At 40.8% G+C, this 18,995-nt stretch overlaps 1 protein-coding gene and 1 pseudogene across 1 annotated transcript; both read left to right on the top strand.

Moving 5' to 3' along the window:
* Positions 1–1,650: 1,650 nt before the first annotated feature.
* TCIM (transcriptional and immune response regulator) lies at positions 1,651–2,983 on the top strand. The gene has a single exon (XM_004777698.3). The coding sequence runs from the start codon at positions 1,740–1,742 to the stop codon at positions 2,058–2,060; it is 321 nt and encodes a 106-aa protein (XP_004777755.1). The 5' UTR covers positions 1,651–1,739; the 3' UTR covers positions 2,061–2,983.
* Positions 2,984–6,316: 3,333 nt separating this feature from the next.
* LOC123389492 lies at positions 6,317–6,796 on the top strand (annotated as a pseudogene).
* The last annotated feature ends 12,199 nt before the right edge of the window (positions 6,797–18,995 follow it).

The following is an 18,995-nucleotide window of genomic DNA, read 5'->3' as shown; positions in this document are numbered from 1 at the left end:
GTCACTTTTGCAGAAGCTGCCTCTGAATATCCCAGGCAAATTTCAACCCTCCCTTCCCCTTCCTCTCCTGTACAGCTTGGCTTCATTTTTATCCATAATAGGCATTACTTTCTGACATCATCTAGATTAGAAGTGTACATTTTTCCATTATCTGTTTCTCGGTAGAATGTAAACTCCATTAAGGTGACTATGGGGATCTTGTTTGGTTTGGTTCCGTTTCATTTATTCTTAGGCTTCCAGTGCCTAAAAACGTTCTAGCTAAAAGTAGAGCTTTAATAAATATTGATTGAATTAATGAGTGAGTGAGTGAATGAATACGTAAGAAGATTCTCTAACTCAATTTTCTAGTGAGGTACCTTCTCCACACTCTCTCCACTTTTGCACATTCTAGACCTACTTTGACTGATCAGAGGGAATTCTAAAGACCAGCCCGGCTTCCCTAAGAGGAGTCCCTGGGGCCCTCTGACGCTGACATCGATCATGTGGTTGAATGTCAGTGCTCCACACCAATGGGGCACTAGCTGGTGGCACATTATGCAAGGTGAGGAGAACAAATTTAAATTCTTCCAGAGAAGGTACTGCCCTATGTCTGGGCGGAGCCAAAATAAATATTAAAAGAAAACATCAACTCACTTTTTTGAGTACTATGTCCATAAAGCACCTGACTGACTTTCCTTCCTCACTTAAAAAAAAAAAAAAAAAAGGGCATTTCTGTTATATACACAAGACTAAAGAGATATTGTCTATTGTTATTATTATTTTTATTAAATTATAATTTGGGGGCACCTGGCTGGTTAAGTCAGTGGAACATGATCTTGATCTTGGGGTTGTGAGTTCAAGCCCCACACTGGGTGTAGAGAGGACTTAAAAATAACATCCTTAAAAAAAATCTTAATACTCCATAGTGTATATGGACCAGGGGTACCAGGTGGTGGGTATTATAGAGAGCACGGATTGCATGGAGCACTGGGTGTGGTGAAAAAATAATGAATACTGTTTTTCTGAAAATAAATAAATTGAAAAAATTTTAAAAAATGTAAAAAAATCTTAAAAAGATTTTAAATAAATAAACAATAAATTACAATTTTATTCAGTGATTACAGGTTGTCTCTTGTACTCAGTCTCTGAAAGTTCACAGGTTCAGGCTGCTTCATGTCAGCATTTTGTTGGTGAAGTCCCCTTTTACAATCCCATGTAGTCCCGATAGATGACCTTGATTCTTCAGCTTTCTCTCAGCAGCTGTGGAGCAGGCCTGGATGGGGATGTCCAAAGGACACAGGTGTGGGTTGCCAAATGTTTGGAATACACTTTAATGACTTCTCCTGGAATAAAACTTCCCTGTAGTTAGCAGGGCCTTTGTTTCGGCAGTTGTTTGGAAAGACTTTGAGAGTCTAAGCCACTTTGTTTGTGTCTTACCTTTGCCCTTTCCTGGTTTCAGCTATTTTTAAAAGAGGGCCCCAAGCCTCTTTAATCCTATTACCACAGATGTGGTAAAAAGAAATCCCCACATCCCTGCTCCAACACGGAGCGCAGCTCTTAACATTTTGCACAAGAACAGGATATTGGCAACTCAACTGTTAAACCTGTCTGTGATTATTCTTCCTTGAGATCACTCTGATGTCACCAGTGTAATTTGAGCCTGGAGCTTTTGTTCACACTTTAAATAGCAGTCCCGGAATGATTTTGCTACAGACTCTCTGGAGAGCCCGGGAGCAGAATTCCCGAAGACTCCCACATCGATGAAAGCAAAGCCAAGGCACCAAGCCATCATCATGTCCACCTCGCTGCGCGTTAGCCCGTCCATCCACGGCTATCACTTCGACACAGCCTCGCGTAAGAAAGCCGTGGCCAACATCTTTGAAAACATAGACCAAGAATCTCTACAGAGACTTTTCAGAAACTCTGGGGACAAGAAAGCCGAGGAGCGAGCTAAGATCATTTTTGCCATCGATCAAGATTTGGAGGAAAAAACACGAGCGCTGATGGCCCTGAAGAAGAGGACGAAAGACAAGCTTTTCCAATTTCTGAAACTGCGGAAATTTTCCATCAAAGTTCACTGAGGACAAGAGGATGGATAAGGACATTATCCAAGAATAGACATTTAAAGACCAAGGGAGTTTGTGAGACCCAGCACCGGCAGCATTAAATTGTGGCTGCCTCTCAACCTTCTCTTCCATCAGAACCGCGGAGGCGGGAAAGAAACAGAACAAACTGGTTACAAAGACTCCAACCAATTTCACGCCTGTGCTGTTACAGTGGAGAACGAAATGCTTTCAGCAAGGATTTGCAAACTCTCCCTGAGGGGAAAGGACTGATCCCGGCGTTGGAGAGGAGTCTGAATGGATGTAATGAGGACTGAGACTCCAAGACAACAGAGAGCTGGGGAAGAATTGCGGCCAGAGTCTCTTTCTCAGGCCCTAGGACTTCAATTCAACCTGAACTTTGTTTTTCCTTAGCCGTACTGGGCAGGGAGTGGGAGGAGGGAGAGGGGGAAACGGAGAGAGAATACTATGTTCCGATGTTTACTGAATTTTTTATTTGAATGTTGCAAAATGTTGCCAAGCTTCAATGTGGTCTTATGGGTATAGATTCTTAGAGATCAGTAATTGACTATTTATTTGCATTTTTTACAGTGCCGGAAAAAGTGCACCACAAGGATATTAGTTACAAATTATGCAATACTTTCAGCAGCTCAGTAAAACCCTTCTGGTTTGTAAAACATTTTTATACATTTCAAACTGATTGCACAAAAGCTAAAGGAATGGGGTCCTTCCTAAATCCAAAGTACTGTGAAAAAGTTTTATGATCTTTTTTATCTTCTAACTAATGCTAAAATATAATCTAATTAGATTTCTTACAGTTATTGCAGTAAGCATTAGGAAGTGAGTATGATATACTAAATAGTTTATGAAGATGCTATGGTTTTTATAATTTATTATACATGACAAATTATATGCAACCTTAATAAATTATTATAAACTTAGCTGCTTTTGGTCTGTGATGATTGGTCTCAAAGGAAAAAGTAAAGTGGTAAATATTTATTACTACAAACTTTTATGAACTATTATAAACGTTTGTAAGGATTTTACTCTTAAGAGTAAAATGTGCTTTTAGAGTAGCTTTATGTTAATTGCCAAACTTCTTCAAAACAAATTCTTACATCAAATATCTAGGATGTTTCTCTGTCCCAACTTTAAAATATAAGACCTAAGCATAGAAATTCATTGATGGCTCACCAATAGTGGTGTTTATGTGTTCATGGAGGGTGAATTTTAAAAAGCTTTTTTTTCTCCATGTTTTTGAAATTTTTCCTCTGTGGTGACAGGAGCTATGTACATTTGTGCATTTATTTCTCCAAAAACAATATATTTGGGGGTTAGAGTCCAAATTATGATCAAGATTCTGTGGGTCATCAGGGTTTATTCCATATAAGTCAATATGGGAATAACATTACAGTCACTTTGCTTATTTTCTCATAAAATTATAATAAAATCTTTCCAAGAAGGCACACATCAATGCCCCCTGCTCTTTCTTAGCAGACAGAAATAGAATTTCCCTGAAATTAGGCATTTTGGAACAGGTACAGAGGTTTCTTAAACTTGCTGATCATAGTAAAACAAAACAACTGAATGATCTAAAATCTTCTGGGAGAGTTACAAGTCAGGATTTTAAATAACACATTTTTAAAAAGGAAATGAAGTGGTCAGACCTATTTTCAAATGTTAATTGATAAGTTCACTGAAGATAATATAAAATCACTCCCCTGAGAAGGAATTTTTTACATGAGAACACCCACGAAAGCCACAAATTAATATGCAGAAATGTGTGCCTGTGTGGGAGAAGTGTTTATAACTTCTATCAGATTTGCAAAGACATCCATGACACCAATATAAATTAAGAACAAAAGAGGAAGTTTTTGACAGGTGGAAGGCTCAGCTCATCATGGCATTTGGGGATTACCAAAGCAGAGGCTACGCAGGGGTCCTCAGTTCCATGACCTTATTTTCCCCATGCTTACAAACCGAGCTTGCTTAATGATCTCACCCATGCTAAATATAAGCTTCTGCCTCGGACCTGGCCTATTAGTGACCCAGTTTCTCTATCTAGAATCCCCAAAAGACATCGACAAACTGCTTGGGAAGGACACTTGTTAACTTTTCCTCCAGCATAGCTACCATATTCCTATGAAAATGTTTAACTCATTTTCTTTCTAAAGACTTAAATGCATCTTGGATGCTGAACCTAGTCAAAAGGTTGAATTTATTACACTGATGCATAACTCTATGCTCCGCCTCTGTTGTTTTCAAGAGAGTACAATGCTTATCTTACCCACTTTGCAAATTTGCATGAACTAACTTAGTTTTCTTGCAGTATATTATCATTATTTTCTGATTGCTAGATTATAACATGGAAAACAAATTAGAAAGCAACTGGGATATGATCCACAACACTGTGGAGAAGGATTCCAGTGGATTTGCCAGAATCATGCTGGCTTTCCCCTTCTGAGACAACAAAAGTTAGAATCAATGTGATTATATAAGGGTGATTTTTAGATTCATAATACTTTCATCATTTAATGTGAGGTGAAAATGAACATCATCCAAACAGGTAAGGCTAGTTCAGTTCAGAAATCCTTCTGTGGCCCAGGGATGGCCAAATATATCTCAAGGCACCTCATTGTAATAAAAGATCTAAAAACAAAAACAAAAAGGTGAAAAAGGTCGTTAATAACCTTTGCATTATTAGGACCATAATAATAACAACTTCATTTTATTGAGACAACTTTCTGAGTGTATTTTAGGCATTAAAATGCTCACTACTATGACATGAGAGCATGTGTGAATGGCATAATGACACTGAAGCCTAGAGAGTTGGAGTGACATGCTCAAGAGCACACGGCTGGTGAGGCCAGGAGTCACACCTGGGGAGTCCGGCTCCAAAGCCTCATTCCTTGCACGAGGTTACACTGTTCTCTAGGAGAAGCTTAGCTTCCCTTTTTTCCTATAAAATGACAATTACTTATAAGCTAATAAGTCAGGAAGACAGGAAGGCATGGCCTTTGAGAAATCACTTTTATCTGCTCTGTGTCTCCTTGTCTGTTTATTTGGCACTTGCTTTATATGGGAAAGTTTCATGGTTTAGTCATTTTAATTGTGTCAAGGGCTCTTAGATGTAGCCTTTCAAGTCTGCAGTTAAAATAACACTTGGGTTAACACTTGGAACAAAAGGTCACCTCTAATACCTCTTCCAGTTGTCAGTCAACATTTTGGGTCTCCATTTGCTCATTGGGGTAAATTAGAAACTATGGATTCATGAGTTTATTCACGCAGAGGAGAACTCCTCTGTTCATCACTGTGGCCCACGCCAGAGGCTGTGTGCTTTTGCACACTCCAACAGATGAGATTTACTGAGAAAGAGGCCCAGGATAGAGGAGTGCCTGCTATTTTTCCCCATTGTTAGAGGGTAGTCAGAGGATACAGTTTATGTTCCCTTGGAGAGCATCAACTAATAAATGAATAATGACGCCATGGTCTAGGAATTATGTGGTCTTTTGGAGTACCTTAATTACCCTTCTAAACTCCACATAGGAGTTTCCCAAGATGGCATATTTCTTGGGTAACTCCTTTCTTATACACAGAGAGTTGTACAGTAAAATCAGAGTTTGTATCTTATATACTCATGCAGTAAAAATGTAGTAAGCACCAATGTGTGAGCCCTCATACCCAGAAGGGATCCCTGTTCTCCATAACAGAGGAACCTGAAAATGTTTTAAAATAAATGTAATACAGTGGAATGTATAATAGCAGTTCACAAGAGGCTATGAGGGCACAGGTGTGTGTGTGGGGGGGGGTCTGTCTGTATGATTTTGTGTATGTTTGGGGAGTAGCAGAAGGAGAGGAAATCTAACCCAACCTGGGGAGATCCTAGAAGATTCCATGGAGAATTATCAAAGTAGGATTTAATAAAGAGGGTGGACAGGGAAAATTTTATTTCATCATCTGTGTATAATGTTTGCAAAGGCAAGAAGGCAGGAAAGAGTGTGAATTGTCTGAGAATCTGTATGCAGTTCCGAATGGCTAGGGGCCCAAGTATTTTGGGGTAATAATTAGAAAGGCAACTGGGTTTTAAATAACAAACTTGAGTCTAAATTTTATTCTGAAGGTAACAGAGAATCATTAAGGACTTTAAATAGAGGAGTGGCACTTACTGCCAAACTACTAAGTATCAGACTCTAGGAAAAGATATGATTAATATTTTGAAAAATAATATATTCCTTTACATCTGGCTGCAGCCCTTAGCTCAAAGGTCAGCAAACATGGGTGCTTACAAGTACATCCAGAAGCTTTGGATGAAGAAGCACACTGATGTCATGTCATATATCAGACTCATGTGCGATGTGATGGTCACAAAGGCCTAGTTTCTAAGGGTGCCACCTATGGCAAACCTGTCCATCATGGTGTTTGCCAGCTAGAGTTTGCCCTAAGCCTTCAGTCTGTTGCAGAGGAGCAAGCTGGACATCACTGCAGGGCTCTGAGAAGTTCTGAATTCTTACCTGGTTGGTCAAGATTCCATGTACAAATTCACTGAGGTTAACCTCATTGATCCATCCCGTAAAGCTCTCAGAAGAAATCCTGACACCCACGGGTGTCACCAAACCAGTCCACCAGCACAGGGAACATGAAGGTTAACATCTGCAGGTGGCAGGAGCCATGAGCTTGGAAAGAAAGCGTCAGAAGCTCCACCCATTATTGAAGGGTCTCACCGTGGGGCATGGAGAAGACACAACACTCTCTGACTTAGGGGAAAAGAAGAAGAAGGAGGAGGAGGAGGAGAGGCAGGAGGAGGGGGAGGAGGAAGAAGACGAAGAGGAGGAAGAAGAAGCAGAGGAAGAAGAAGAAGAAAAACAAAGAAAAGAGAAATAATGCACTCAACACACGGATAGATTCTGCCCTGATTCTTCCAGAACTTGGTTGCCTCAGCATCGGTCTACTGAGGTGAAAAGCCACAAAGGAGCTTTGCAGCTCCGGAAGCCAAGCTTAGTTGTGTGGAAGCTGAGGATGACATGGAAGAGGTCATGCAAAGCCAGACAGAAACCCCGTCTAGTATATTCCCTATTACATTTTTTAGAAATTGTAAACACATTTGACCTTATAATGAGCCTTATTATATAACAGATATTATAAGAAATGGCTACTGAGCTCTCTTTTCACTTAAATAACTTTTTTTGCGAAGTTTCTAGCTGTTTTAAGTGATTACAACAGACACACACAAATGTGTTCTATGTTAACGTCTGCACCCAAGATTAGCAAAACTGCCTTGCAGAATTTGGGAAATAAATATCCCATTCCAATATGGGTTAGCAGTGGTCCCAGAAAAGTCAGGAGTACTTTTGTTGAGTAGTCAGAAGAGTTTCCCGTGTGCACACACACAAACATACATGCATGCACATACACACACATATGCACATATATACACAATAACATATACACGTACACATTTACACATCACACACATATACACAAAAACATACACATATACACTTATACAAATACAAGCACACACATGTACATGCATGTGCACACACTCACGTACATTTGCACATATGTACACCATTTAGTGTCCTAAGAGAGCATAGCAGTTTGTGCTCTGGAACCTCTCTGTCCTCATCTATGGGCAGCAGCAGCCTGGTGTTGAGCAAATACCAGCAGATCAAGGCAGGAATTCTGGGGGTTTTCCCAACTGTGCCTTCCGCAAATTCCTTTCCTATCTCTAGATTTCATCTGTAAGGGGAAATCTAGATCCAACTGGCCCATGTCTGAGCTCAGACTAGAAATAAATGGGAATAAATAACTCAACCACCGCCTACGGTGGGACTTCTTACTGGATCAGAAGCTATCCCACGTGTGGCAGGAATTTCTCTGAAATAAAACAAAAGTGTAAAAGTTTTGATCATTAATCATGGTTGCCAAAGGCAGAAGGCAAGGAAAACAACTTTCTGTGGATCCATCTATGTTTTTGAATAGGCTGCCTTTTTTCTGGCTGAGGGTCCCTTGCTGGGGTCACCTGGTAATAGTCTGATGTGCCAACATCTGTGCAATGACACGGCCACTAAGATAATCTCAACTGCACCTAAGAATCATCAGCGACAAGTTTGAGTTCAAGGTAGCTTTTTAAAAAATATGGATTCCTGGTCCCGACCTCTCTGGGCCTCGTAATGGATGTCCTTATGAAATTGCACAGTTAATTGTGAAGAACATCAGTTGTGGGGCCCGCTTCTTATGTTACAGTCGGATCTGCTGTTGATAGCACTTTTTTAATAGAAGACTTAAAAAGGACTTGGTTTTTGGCAGTTAGAGTTTTTCTTACTATATTACTCTGTCCCTAATTGAAAAATCATGACCAAGTAAGGACATATGTTGAGGAGGGTATAATTACTCTTGAATTTTAATAATTACACAGTGTATAGATAACATTTTCTGTGACTTCTTTCCTTAGATTTCAGTCTGATAGGTGTCTACTTTGATACTTCTAGGTTTTACCAGGAAGTAACCTTCTGCTTCCTATCACTACCTTCTCTTCTTATTCTTCTACAATTTGTCCATGTTTATGATTTATGCCTAGGTTTTATCATCTGAAAGATTTTGGAGAATCCTACTGATCCCAGAGAGCCATGGGAGCCATAGTCAATAGAAGTGTTATTTAACAGCATCTTTCCTGACTGATAAATGTGGAATACCTCCACGGTGCAGTTGTTTGCAAACCTCCTGTTATCAGAATCTCCTGGGGAACATTTTAAAATCCAGGCCCCTGGATTTAATGATTCAGAATTTCTGGGGCTGGTCACCTGCTATTTCTGTTCTTAAAACACTCCCCAGGTGATTTTGCTGCAAAGTCAGATTGAGAGCCGCTGACCTAGATTAAAGTCACCTGCTGTATGCAGGATAAGCACGTGGCTCATTTTAAATCATCCGTGTCTCCCCAGGCACATTGCAGCTTCAATACATTTTTGACTAAACAAACTGTTGACCCAAGATGTGACTAGCACCTTCTCCTGTAATTTGTTATTTCTATTATCTCTCATCTAATCAAACACCATTATTTCCTCTAGGCTCATAAATTCTAAGAAATCCCCTGATCACCATTATCAACTTCCACAAGGCACATAATCTTAGCAATAAAAATATATTTGTCAAATGAATAGAAGGTCTTTCTCTCCCACTAACTATATTTACCACTTGCCTGCTTCCCTGGAGAATTCACTTCTCAGTCTAGACAAGTTATTCTTTTAAAGTTAGTCTTAAAGAATGTTTAGCACTCAGCACTAACAATCGCTTGTAACTTAGCATACTAGCACTTAATAAAACACTTTCTTTCTAACAGCAAGGACCCCCCACTGAGATGATGTGGTTTTAATTTTAAGGGGAGGGCAGGCAGATCGAAACCCAGGATAAGGGAACATCTGAAGTTGGTAAAGGAGAAAAGGACCAGAGGTGGTGGTGCACTAAGAGAAATGGCTGCTCGCAGCTTTTCCTGGTCTTGGCTGTCAGATGGCAAGATTGTTCAATGTGCAGTGCAACAGGCAACAGACAGAGAAACAGAGACGCATGCAGGGCATAAGGAAGAGATGGATTAGAAAATCTCGTGTCTGACATTTACTAATTAGGTGTGAATTTTGAATAAATTATCTACTCTGTCTCAGCCTCACTTTATCATCCGTAAAACAAGGACAATACCTCCTTCCTGGATAAGTTCACTTGGGCTGCCATACAAAGTACCACAGACTGGGTAGCTTACACAACAGAAATGTTTTTCCTCACAATTCTCCAGGCAACAAGTTTCAATTTCAAGGTAGCGGCAGGGTTGGTTTCTTCTGAGGTTTCTCTCCTTGCGTTGTCGACGGCCATCTTTTCCCTGTGTCTTTACATGATCTTCCCTCTCTGTGACCTATTCTGCTCTTTTTATAAGAGCAGCGATCATATTGAATTAGCACCCCCCACAAAAGCCTTTTCTTCACCTAACCACCACACTGAAGGCCACGTCTCCAAATACAGTTACATTCGAAAGGACTGGGCGTTAGAATTTTAAGATATGAATATAGAGGGGACACAATCCAACTCATCACACCTCCATACTTATTCCTCTTGGTTGTTGTAAGCACAAAATAAGAGAATGTGTGCTAAAATGGTCAAAAGTTAAGTACCGACAAGGGTAAGATCCTTGGGGACGGGCTGTTTGCCTTCGACTATTACAAAGCATTTACCACAGAGCCTAACATGAGGCTGATACTCAGTAAATGTTTGTTGAATGAATGGACACACTTCACATAAACATAGGATGTTTGTTTGATGTATCAACTTATTAGTCTATGAATGAACTTGAAATCATCTGCTTCTTTTTTGTCTCCTCATGTCCAAGGAGAGCAGTCAGTGGAAACCCTGAGTAACTGAACGGTGGCACGAAGCATAGTTCTTGTTAAGAGTGATGCCGGGAAGGCGTTTGGCCCTGATGCATTTCTGCCATGAAACATGTTGTTTTGCTTTTCAGTATACATGAATGGCTTCAAAATGATCTGTGGAAGTGAACAAGTTCTCTGAACATCTGTGACCTGAGTTTGCTGATCATGTCTGGTTCTGTTGTTCTTGATGTAATTTTTGTCTCTCCAGTTATGGGTCTAAGACTAAAAAGTACTGTGTTCCCCCATTCTCCTTCGAGCTTCAATGCAACCAGTCGCTGCCACAACTCTGGCATTCCTTTGGGTGAGTGTGAAGTAGGGAGGGGATGATCCCAGGAAGGTTAAAAAGTCCCACTTAATAAGTAGACTGAATCCAGGCTGTGTTGGGCACAAAAGTAATTCTATATATCTTGCCTTACGTAGCAAGGATTTCAGAATGAATAGAACAGATTTAGAGAGTTCCTTAATCTGTGCATGAGTAGTGTGGGAACCTTTGTGGAATGAAGCCTGCAACGTGTCTTTAGGAATCAAATACCATGACTACAGTCTAATTTCATTTGGGATGCGTGTGTGTGTATAATGAATAATCATTTAATAAAATAAACTGACTGAAATAAGCCTACCAACTAAGTGTGAGATAATATGTGGCAAAATAACAACCTGAGTATCTGGTTTTTAAACTTTAAATGGGTCATAGTCATATCGAGTAGACATGAACTAGTATTATCTTTCTACACACATTTGGATGTTGTAGATATCGGCATCTTCCCCTTTCTTATGGGATCAAAAGGGCACGGGATTCTTCTATGAGTACCCACCCTGACAAATGGATTCCTCATCATCCTCGAAAGATGTCAAGACTGGGATCTCGTATCTCACTGATTAGATTTCACACCTATTTCAGTGAACTTTTATTCTTTTACAGCTTTTCCTTATTTTAAAACTGATGTAAGAAATCAAATCTTTTTCTCTCCTTGGATTTAAAAGTTCCATGCTGCTGATATATGGGTTTGTAAAAATGCGAGACCAATGCATCCTTGGGCAGGGAAGGGACACGCTGCATGCCTCACTGCTTAAAACCCTGCTCCTCAGCCAAGAAAGACCAGGGGCTCAAGACCACAGGCACAGAGGGTGAGAGACTTGGAAAGACTCACTCACCCTAATTAAACTCACAGTCCTAGTTAAACTCACTGGAGGACCCCCCGAGTCATCCACTCCTAGAAGAGATTTAACTGCCAAGCAGGGGAGCAAATTATTCATGAAAGGAAAGGGAGAAACAGTGGTCTGAGGACAAGTTCACTCTGGCTTTGGTAAGGTTTGAAGAGCTAGCCTTACAGCAGAGATGTCTCACCCTCATTGCCATGGCAACATTGATTTTCTGCTGCCTAATGAACCCTCCCAACACTTAGTGACTTAAAATGACAAGGGCTCTGTGGGTCAGCTGGGGGTCCCTCTGGCCTGTCCTCGGCTGTCCTCTGCTGGGTTCTCTCATACCTCTGTGGTCAGCTGGCAGGCCACCCGTTGCCTGGGTGTTGTAGGATGGACTTCCCTCACATGTCTAGTGATGTTGAACAGAAAACCTCTGTTCAACACCCTAGTGTTGATCATCTTGATTATCCTCTACTAGTTTTTGCAGTCTGTCATATCACCACTTAGGGGATCTCACCGTGAAAGAGCCGGATACACATTTGCCAAATTCTGCCTCGCCATCTCGCTTATTAGTGCACATAGTTCTCCCTGTTCCCCTTCTTTGTAACATTCTGGTTTCCAGAAGAGGGGTGCAGTACAAGAAACTACACTCGGCCTTATTCATAACAGTCACACGCCAGGTCTGCTTCTCTGAGATTAAATCCAGATTAGTTCACAAAACTCAGTCACTTATTCAGAAAAAAAAAAAAAAAATTTTTTTTTTTTTTAACTTACTCCCATGGCTAGTTAATTTGGTTGGCAGAACTTAATCATTCATTTAGAAATATTTTTTCGTTGATTCTCAGGGCTAGTTAATCTCTTCCATAAGGTGTGAATTTTGCCAATATTATACTCAAGAGAATATTCATTGTGTTCTGGAACCCCTTGGAGGTTCAGGAAGGGCAGCAACTTCACCATTATCTCCGTGAAACCTGATGCAATGCCAGAGCAATTGACAGGTGTGGGCAGAATTCTGAAAAATCCTCACTGCCCTAACCACACTCTCTCATTCCCTATGAAATACCTTAAGTGCACATCACTGAACATCTGAGCTAGTCCTCCTCATTAAAGACCACACTGTTTGTAACGGGTGTAAAATTAATGGCTAAAAAAATGCCTGTTCTGTTCTCTGGGACAGTGGACATTGAGAGACATTAGCCTGAGGGAGACAGACTGACTGGGGAGAAGAATTAATGGAAGCACATGGCTCCTGTGAGCAGGAAATGCTTTGATAGGCCTTTTCCTCTTTTTGTTACCAGGAGAGCCTTGACAATAGACTCCACCTTAGAGCAGCTGCTTTCTCCCCTTGTGATGATCACAGCACATTTTCCTTGTCAGACTTGTAGTCTGCACCAGGGAGTGCTCAGGAAGGGACATGCACAATGTTGGGGATCTGCCCTTGAGCCTCTGAGCTGTGCGATGGGTGGAGACGTCACCCCTAAGACACACACGAATTCCTTTGGCACACGCCTCAGGAAGGCCATCTGCTTCTGTTGTTCCTCTGACCTTTCGTTAGAACCCACCTGAAATTGGAAAGAAATTACCAGAATAAAACTAAGCCTAAAACAGTTTTAGACCCTGTTGCTTGCTAAGGCAAGATCCACAAGGGCAGATCCCCTCACACAGTTGAGAGGGTCCAGGGCAGATCACCCCCTCCCCCCACTTTCTCTCACTCTCTCTCTGTCTCAAACAAATCTTTTATTTACAAATGCAGTGTACACTATACTCTTGTTAAGAGGACTACTATTAAAAAACAAGCAAACAAACAGAAGTTGTTGATGAAGATACAGAGAAATTAGAACCCTTGTGCTTTCCAGGTGGGAATGGCACAACCACTGTAGAAAATAGTATGGCAGTTCCTTGGAATATTAATCGTAGAATTACCCTGTGGTCCAGAAATTCCACTTTTGGGTATAACCCCCCCAAAGAACTGATAGCAAGGATTTTAACAAGTATTTGGATGTCCATGTTCAGAATAGTGCTGTCCACAATAACTAAATGTAGAAACCACCCAGATGTCCATCAGTGGATGAATGGCTAAACGAAATAGGATCTACACATACAGTGAAACATTGTTGAGCTTTAAAAAGGAAGCCAATTCTGACACACGCTATAACATGAATAAATGCTGAAGACATAATGCTAAGTGAAATAAGCCAATCCAAAAGGACAATCATGTATCTGATTCCACATACACGAGGTACTTAGAACAGTCAAGTTGAGGGACTGAGCTTGGGGTGAGGGAGGAAGAGGCAGTTATTTTTTTAATGGATACAGAATTTCAGTTAGGGAAGATGAAGCAGTTTTAAAGGGAGGGTGGTGTCGGTTGTACAATAATGTGACTATTCTTTACGCTACTGAATTGTACAGGTAACACGGTTGAAATCATAAAGTTTATATTATGTGTATTTTACTATAATTAAAAAAATAAGCTTAAAAAATATGGGATGGCTTTGCATAACCAAACACAAGAGTATTCCCCTTTCTTGAAATGTTAGTGTTATTCGATTTCCTAATTATGTGCAAGGACTTTCAAAATTTGGCTGACTTTACAGGCTTCAACTGTGACTACGAGGCTCACTTGCCATGTAAACCACAATGTACAGAAGTACCAGTTATTCCAACAAATGACAAAGAAGAGAGAATCTCAAAGAATGGGCCAAGTTTATGACAAGACTGTTTGAGAAGAATAGTTTGTCCAAGAACATGAGAAAAATCTGATGGGGCTGGAGCCCAGAGAGTAGGGGAGAGAATGGCATGTGCTGGAAAGGGAGAGAAAAACAGGGATGAATCATTTGGGGGCTAGCTTACAGACTTTGCATTGTGTTTTAATGTAAATGGAGCCGCTGAAGAATTTCAAGTTGGAGAATGGTAATATTCACAAACCTTGTGTGTGTGTGTGTGTGTGTGTGTGTGTGTTTTAAGATTTTACTTATTTATTTGAAAGAGAGAAAAAGAGAGAGTTTGGGATGGGAGGGACAGAGGGAGAAGAACAGAGAAAGAATCTCTAGCACACTTCTCACTGAGCACAAGCCCGACTTTGGGGCTCAGTCTCACCACCCCAAGATCATGACCTCAGCAGAAACCAAGAGTCGGAAGTTTCATTGACCAAGCCATCCAGTTCAGTCTGGCAGTATTTTGTGGAAGGGGCCAGCAGATAGCAGTAGCATGAGAGGGTACATTTCTTTAGGGAACGTGGTAGTTGTCCAGATTAGTGCACATGATAGCGGAGATGGAGAGAAGTAGTTGGATTTTAGAGGTATTTGGGGAGGAACTATTAACAGGACTTTGAGATGCATTGGCTTAATCCCCTGTGTTCTTTCTCTAATAAGTCATTTCCCCCCAGTGTCACAGTCACCCACCTGTACCTCTTTTGCAATCCACTTGAATATCGTTGCTGTTGAGGGAGGTCAGTGCCTTCAGCTCTTGCCCCTCAGTGTGACTTTTACATTATCACCCAATTTAGCATTCTAAATTGCTACTCCATACACATAACGCTTTCCTGCTCAAAACTTTCAAAGTCTACCCACTACCTGCAGCATCAGGTCCAATTCTGTCTGCCTGGCATGCAAACAATTTTATGATCTGGTCTCTCTGAACGTATCTACCTTATCCCTTTCTTACGGACTCGGTCAAAAACCATGTATTTATTTATTCAGCACCCATGACTGTCCAGGTGAATCACCACCTGCCACGTCTTATTCAGTGCTCCTTTCACAACATTTCCACTCACTGCCTTCATGGACTGTCCTCACCCTAGCCCTACTTCTGTAAATGCCACTCTCCCTTGTCCTGGATTAGAACTCCTTTCTTAGGAGGCTTTTGGTGAACCTTTAACTCATACTAAGCTTGGCCAGCCATTCTCCCCTCCACCCCTGGACATTGTTATGTTCTGCCATTAATGGCTAGTAATGTTTTCAATATGTCAGTGGAAGTGGAAATTTTACTTTCTTTGAGAAGGTGCTCCGTAAGCAAAGTATGTTGGCGATGGTGTCATCAAGAATCCTGTGCTTTGTCTGGGGAAGTAAGATGGACATAGGAACGGGGATGCTGAAAGCAGTAGAAAGAAAACATTTTTAGGCACAAAGAAGGGAAGGTAGAAAATGCCAGGCATTCAATATTCAATAATATTGAATCATTAAGTAAGTATGTAAACAAATACATAAGCAAGCAAATAACAAATGTATGTTTGGCAGCTCTAACTACAATATTGAGCTATACATATTGTGGGAATAAGCCAAGGCCTGGCACTTAATGACTGCATAACTAGAATTTACTAAGTCAGTTCAGTCATTTTGAATACGTAGTTCAGGGGACGGGAAGATGAGCGGGTTCTACTTTAAAATATTAGCATGGGTGGCTCAGTCAGTTAAGCATCTGACTCTTGATTTTGGCTCAGGTCCTGCTCTTGGGGTGGTAGGATTGAGCCCCACCATGGGCTCCACGCTCAGCATGGCGTCTGCTGGAGATTCTCTCCCTCTGCCTCTGCCCCTCCCCCTGCTCACGTGCTCTCTCTCTCTCAAAATAAATGATTAAAATCTTTAAAAGATTAGCCATGTGGTTGGAGAAGGGCAAGAGAAGGACAGGCACATAAACAGATAATGATAACATAGGGCAGGAAGCACAACGGATGAGAAATAGTACAGTAATTATAACTCAGAAGAGGAAGTGGGTGCTTCTGCCTAGGGAAGTATTAATTAGCTGAAATGTGCTCATGCCCCAGGTTGACTGGAGATTTCTATTCTGATTCCCCTACAATCTTTTCTCACAATGTCCAGCCAGGCTGCTACGCACACCTGCTCTGTGCTCCAGGCTTGCTGGCCCAAGGCATTGTCTTAAGACAGGCCCACACTTGTCATTCTCTGTGTTCAGCCCAGGGCTTTTCAAACTTCAGTGTACATGCACATCACCTGGGAATCTTGTTAAAACACAGATTAGGAGGTCCAGATTGGTGGGATGCCTGGGGATTCTGCATTACCGAGAACCCCCAGGGCCTCTGCACTCTGCAAACTCAGTCTGGAGCCACAGGATTGTGGCAGCCCAAAAACCCATTTTCCCCACTGACTCAAATCCACCCAGTCCTTTGTGGGCTGAGTCAAACGTCCGCCCCTCAGAGGAAGTTCCTACACTTCTGCTTGGACACCAGTGTTTGTTTGCTTTGAAGTGCCTGGTGCTCTCTCTCTCTCTCTAAGCCTTTTCCCCTATTTTCCCTAATTGTTAGCTCCTTGAGAAAAAACTCCGTCTAACTCACCCAGACTTGATCTCATTCATCCAAACTCCAGGATGGTGTCTGTCACAGAATGGAGACTTCATAAATATTTGCTCAGTTGAATTTAAATTGAACACAAAATATGACTGCATATGGGATAAATGTGTGTGTGTGTTTGTGTGTATACCTTACTACTCCGTGTAGTTGAAACCGATCAGAAGAGAGAAACCAGATCATTTTACTATTGCGTCACCAGGAATTACAATAAAACGGGTTGTAGTTATCCAGGTGGAGGAAGTCATCTAGAATTTAAGCTTAAGGAAGGCAAGATACTTTTTTTTTTTTTTTTCTTGTAGGTCACTGAATCCTCAGAGCCCAGGCCTGTGCCTCCCAAATAGCAAATAATCAATAAATATTTGCTGAATGCTAAATGAAGAGAGAAATTGCAATTCTGAATTTCAATTTTGTAAAAACAAGTTAACCCCAACAAATGAAGTAATTAAAGCTATGTTAAGATTTTTTTTTTACTTCTTCTTCTTCTCCTTTTTTTTTTTTTTCCTTTTTTTTAATGAAACAAACAAATGAACAATATCCTGGGCATTTCCACTCCAGAAAAGAAGGGTCAAAAATAATCTGAAAATGTTCCCCTACAATGTATACATATTAATTTTTTTTTCACTAAGTGTATCTTCATACATAGCAGCAAAACAAAGTCTAAGGCATTTTTCACGTGAACCATCTTTTTCCTTAAAATACCAGATTGCTTTAGATCAACAAAAGGCTTTGTTTTTTTACTATTAAATATCAAAGGAGACCCATTTAATTGCAAACATAAAAGTTTCTTCCTTGCTTCTCCCTTCAATTCTGCTGATGAGGAAGATTTTGCAGCCTTACTTGGTACCAAAATAGCTCTGTTTTGCTGACCATTATCATCTTCACAGGGCGGAGCAATGATAATGAACCCAGAACACAGGAAGTTTACCATTTTGCAGTATTAAAATAGAATTTCTTATTGCCAAGATACCTCTCCCACAAAGCAAAAGCAACTGGAATTTTTACTTTCTGGAATTTGTTGACAGTACTAGGCTCTACTAGCACAGTAAGGTATCCGAACAATCTATACTTGGGAACTATTGCTTCCTTCTGTATTTTTATGTGAATGATCACGATACAATGAATCGACACATCGAGTTGCCTTTGAAGCATTTTAATCACTGGGTCCAGTGGAAGAAACAATAAGCTTTTTAGGACTCCACATTTTTCTCAAGAATTAAGTAGTAGCGATTACTTTTAAATGGTGATTTCAGGGGGGTAGGGGTCCAAGTCAGGAATAACATTGCCCAGGACCTACTGTGAGATTGGCTCAGTAGGGATAGAATCTCTTTCCATCCCCTGAGTGATCCTGACAGGCATAACTGTCAGTCCCACTTTACGAATAAGAGAACTCAGCAGGAAAGCAGGTAAGTAACTTGCCCAAGGTCTCCTGCAGTGAACTCAGGAGGTTCAAGCCTGACTTGGCTTCCCAACTCTTCTGCACCAGATGCCTTTTGAAAGCTACCGTCAATTTTGTTAAAATATTATGTCTCTGTGTAAAAAGTATAACATGAAAGGATGTCTGTATCCCAGAGTATAACTTAGCTTTACCCATTCCTTCAGTAAACATTTGCTGGGTTTCCACGGTGTAATTGGCCATGTGCTGAGTGCTAAAAAGAAATGACAACAATGTCAGCAGAGACAATTCAAAGACAAATACGATTTGAAATTGCCAACATTTGACTGCCTTCGAGTTACAAAAAATGTCAATTTCATATGATTGATGCTAAACCCTGTTATCCAATAAAAAGAATGGCACGCTTCATTCCAATTATTCTGACTTAATATTTTAGAAAGGAAAACATTTCCACGTTATTTTCCAACAGTTTGATTATACCGGCTATGTAAATGAATGGTGTCTTTGGGTTAAAGCAGGTCTGGGTCCTCCTGAGGGCAGAACTGGACTCTGAGTCAGCCTGTGCTCACCATTTCTGTCCTGGGGCTGTCACTCCCTCATTCTGTGACACAGGGCAAGTCATTGGATCTCTCAGCTGCCTTTTCCTTACTTGATAAGGGAGAGAATTTCACCTATTTCAGAGGCTCATTCTTTAA

This window comes from Mustela putorius, unplaced genomic scaffold (genome assembly GCF_011764305.1).
Source record: "Mustela putorius furo isolate JIRA1106 unplaced genomic scaffold, ASM1176430v1.1 tig00003976_pilon_pilon_pilon, whole genome shotgun sequence".
Taxonomy (NCBI): domain Eukaryota; kingdom Metazoa; phylum Chordata; class Mammalia; order Carnivora; family Mustelidae; genus Mustela; species Mustela putorius.
Note: the sequence above shows the minus strand (reverse complement) of the source record. Positions and strands in the feature narration are given on the sequence as shown.

What these genes read in the sequence shown, in the direction of transcription:
- TCIM (XM_004777698.3), top strand. Translation starts at nt 1,740, where the DNA reads ATGAAAGCAAAGCCAAGGCACCAAGCCATCATCATGTCCACCTCGCTG.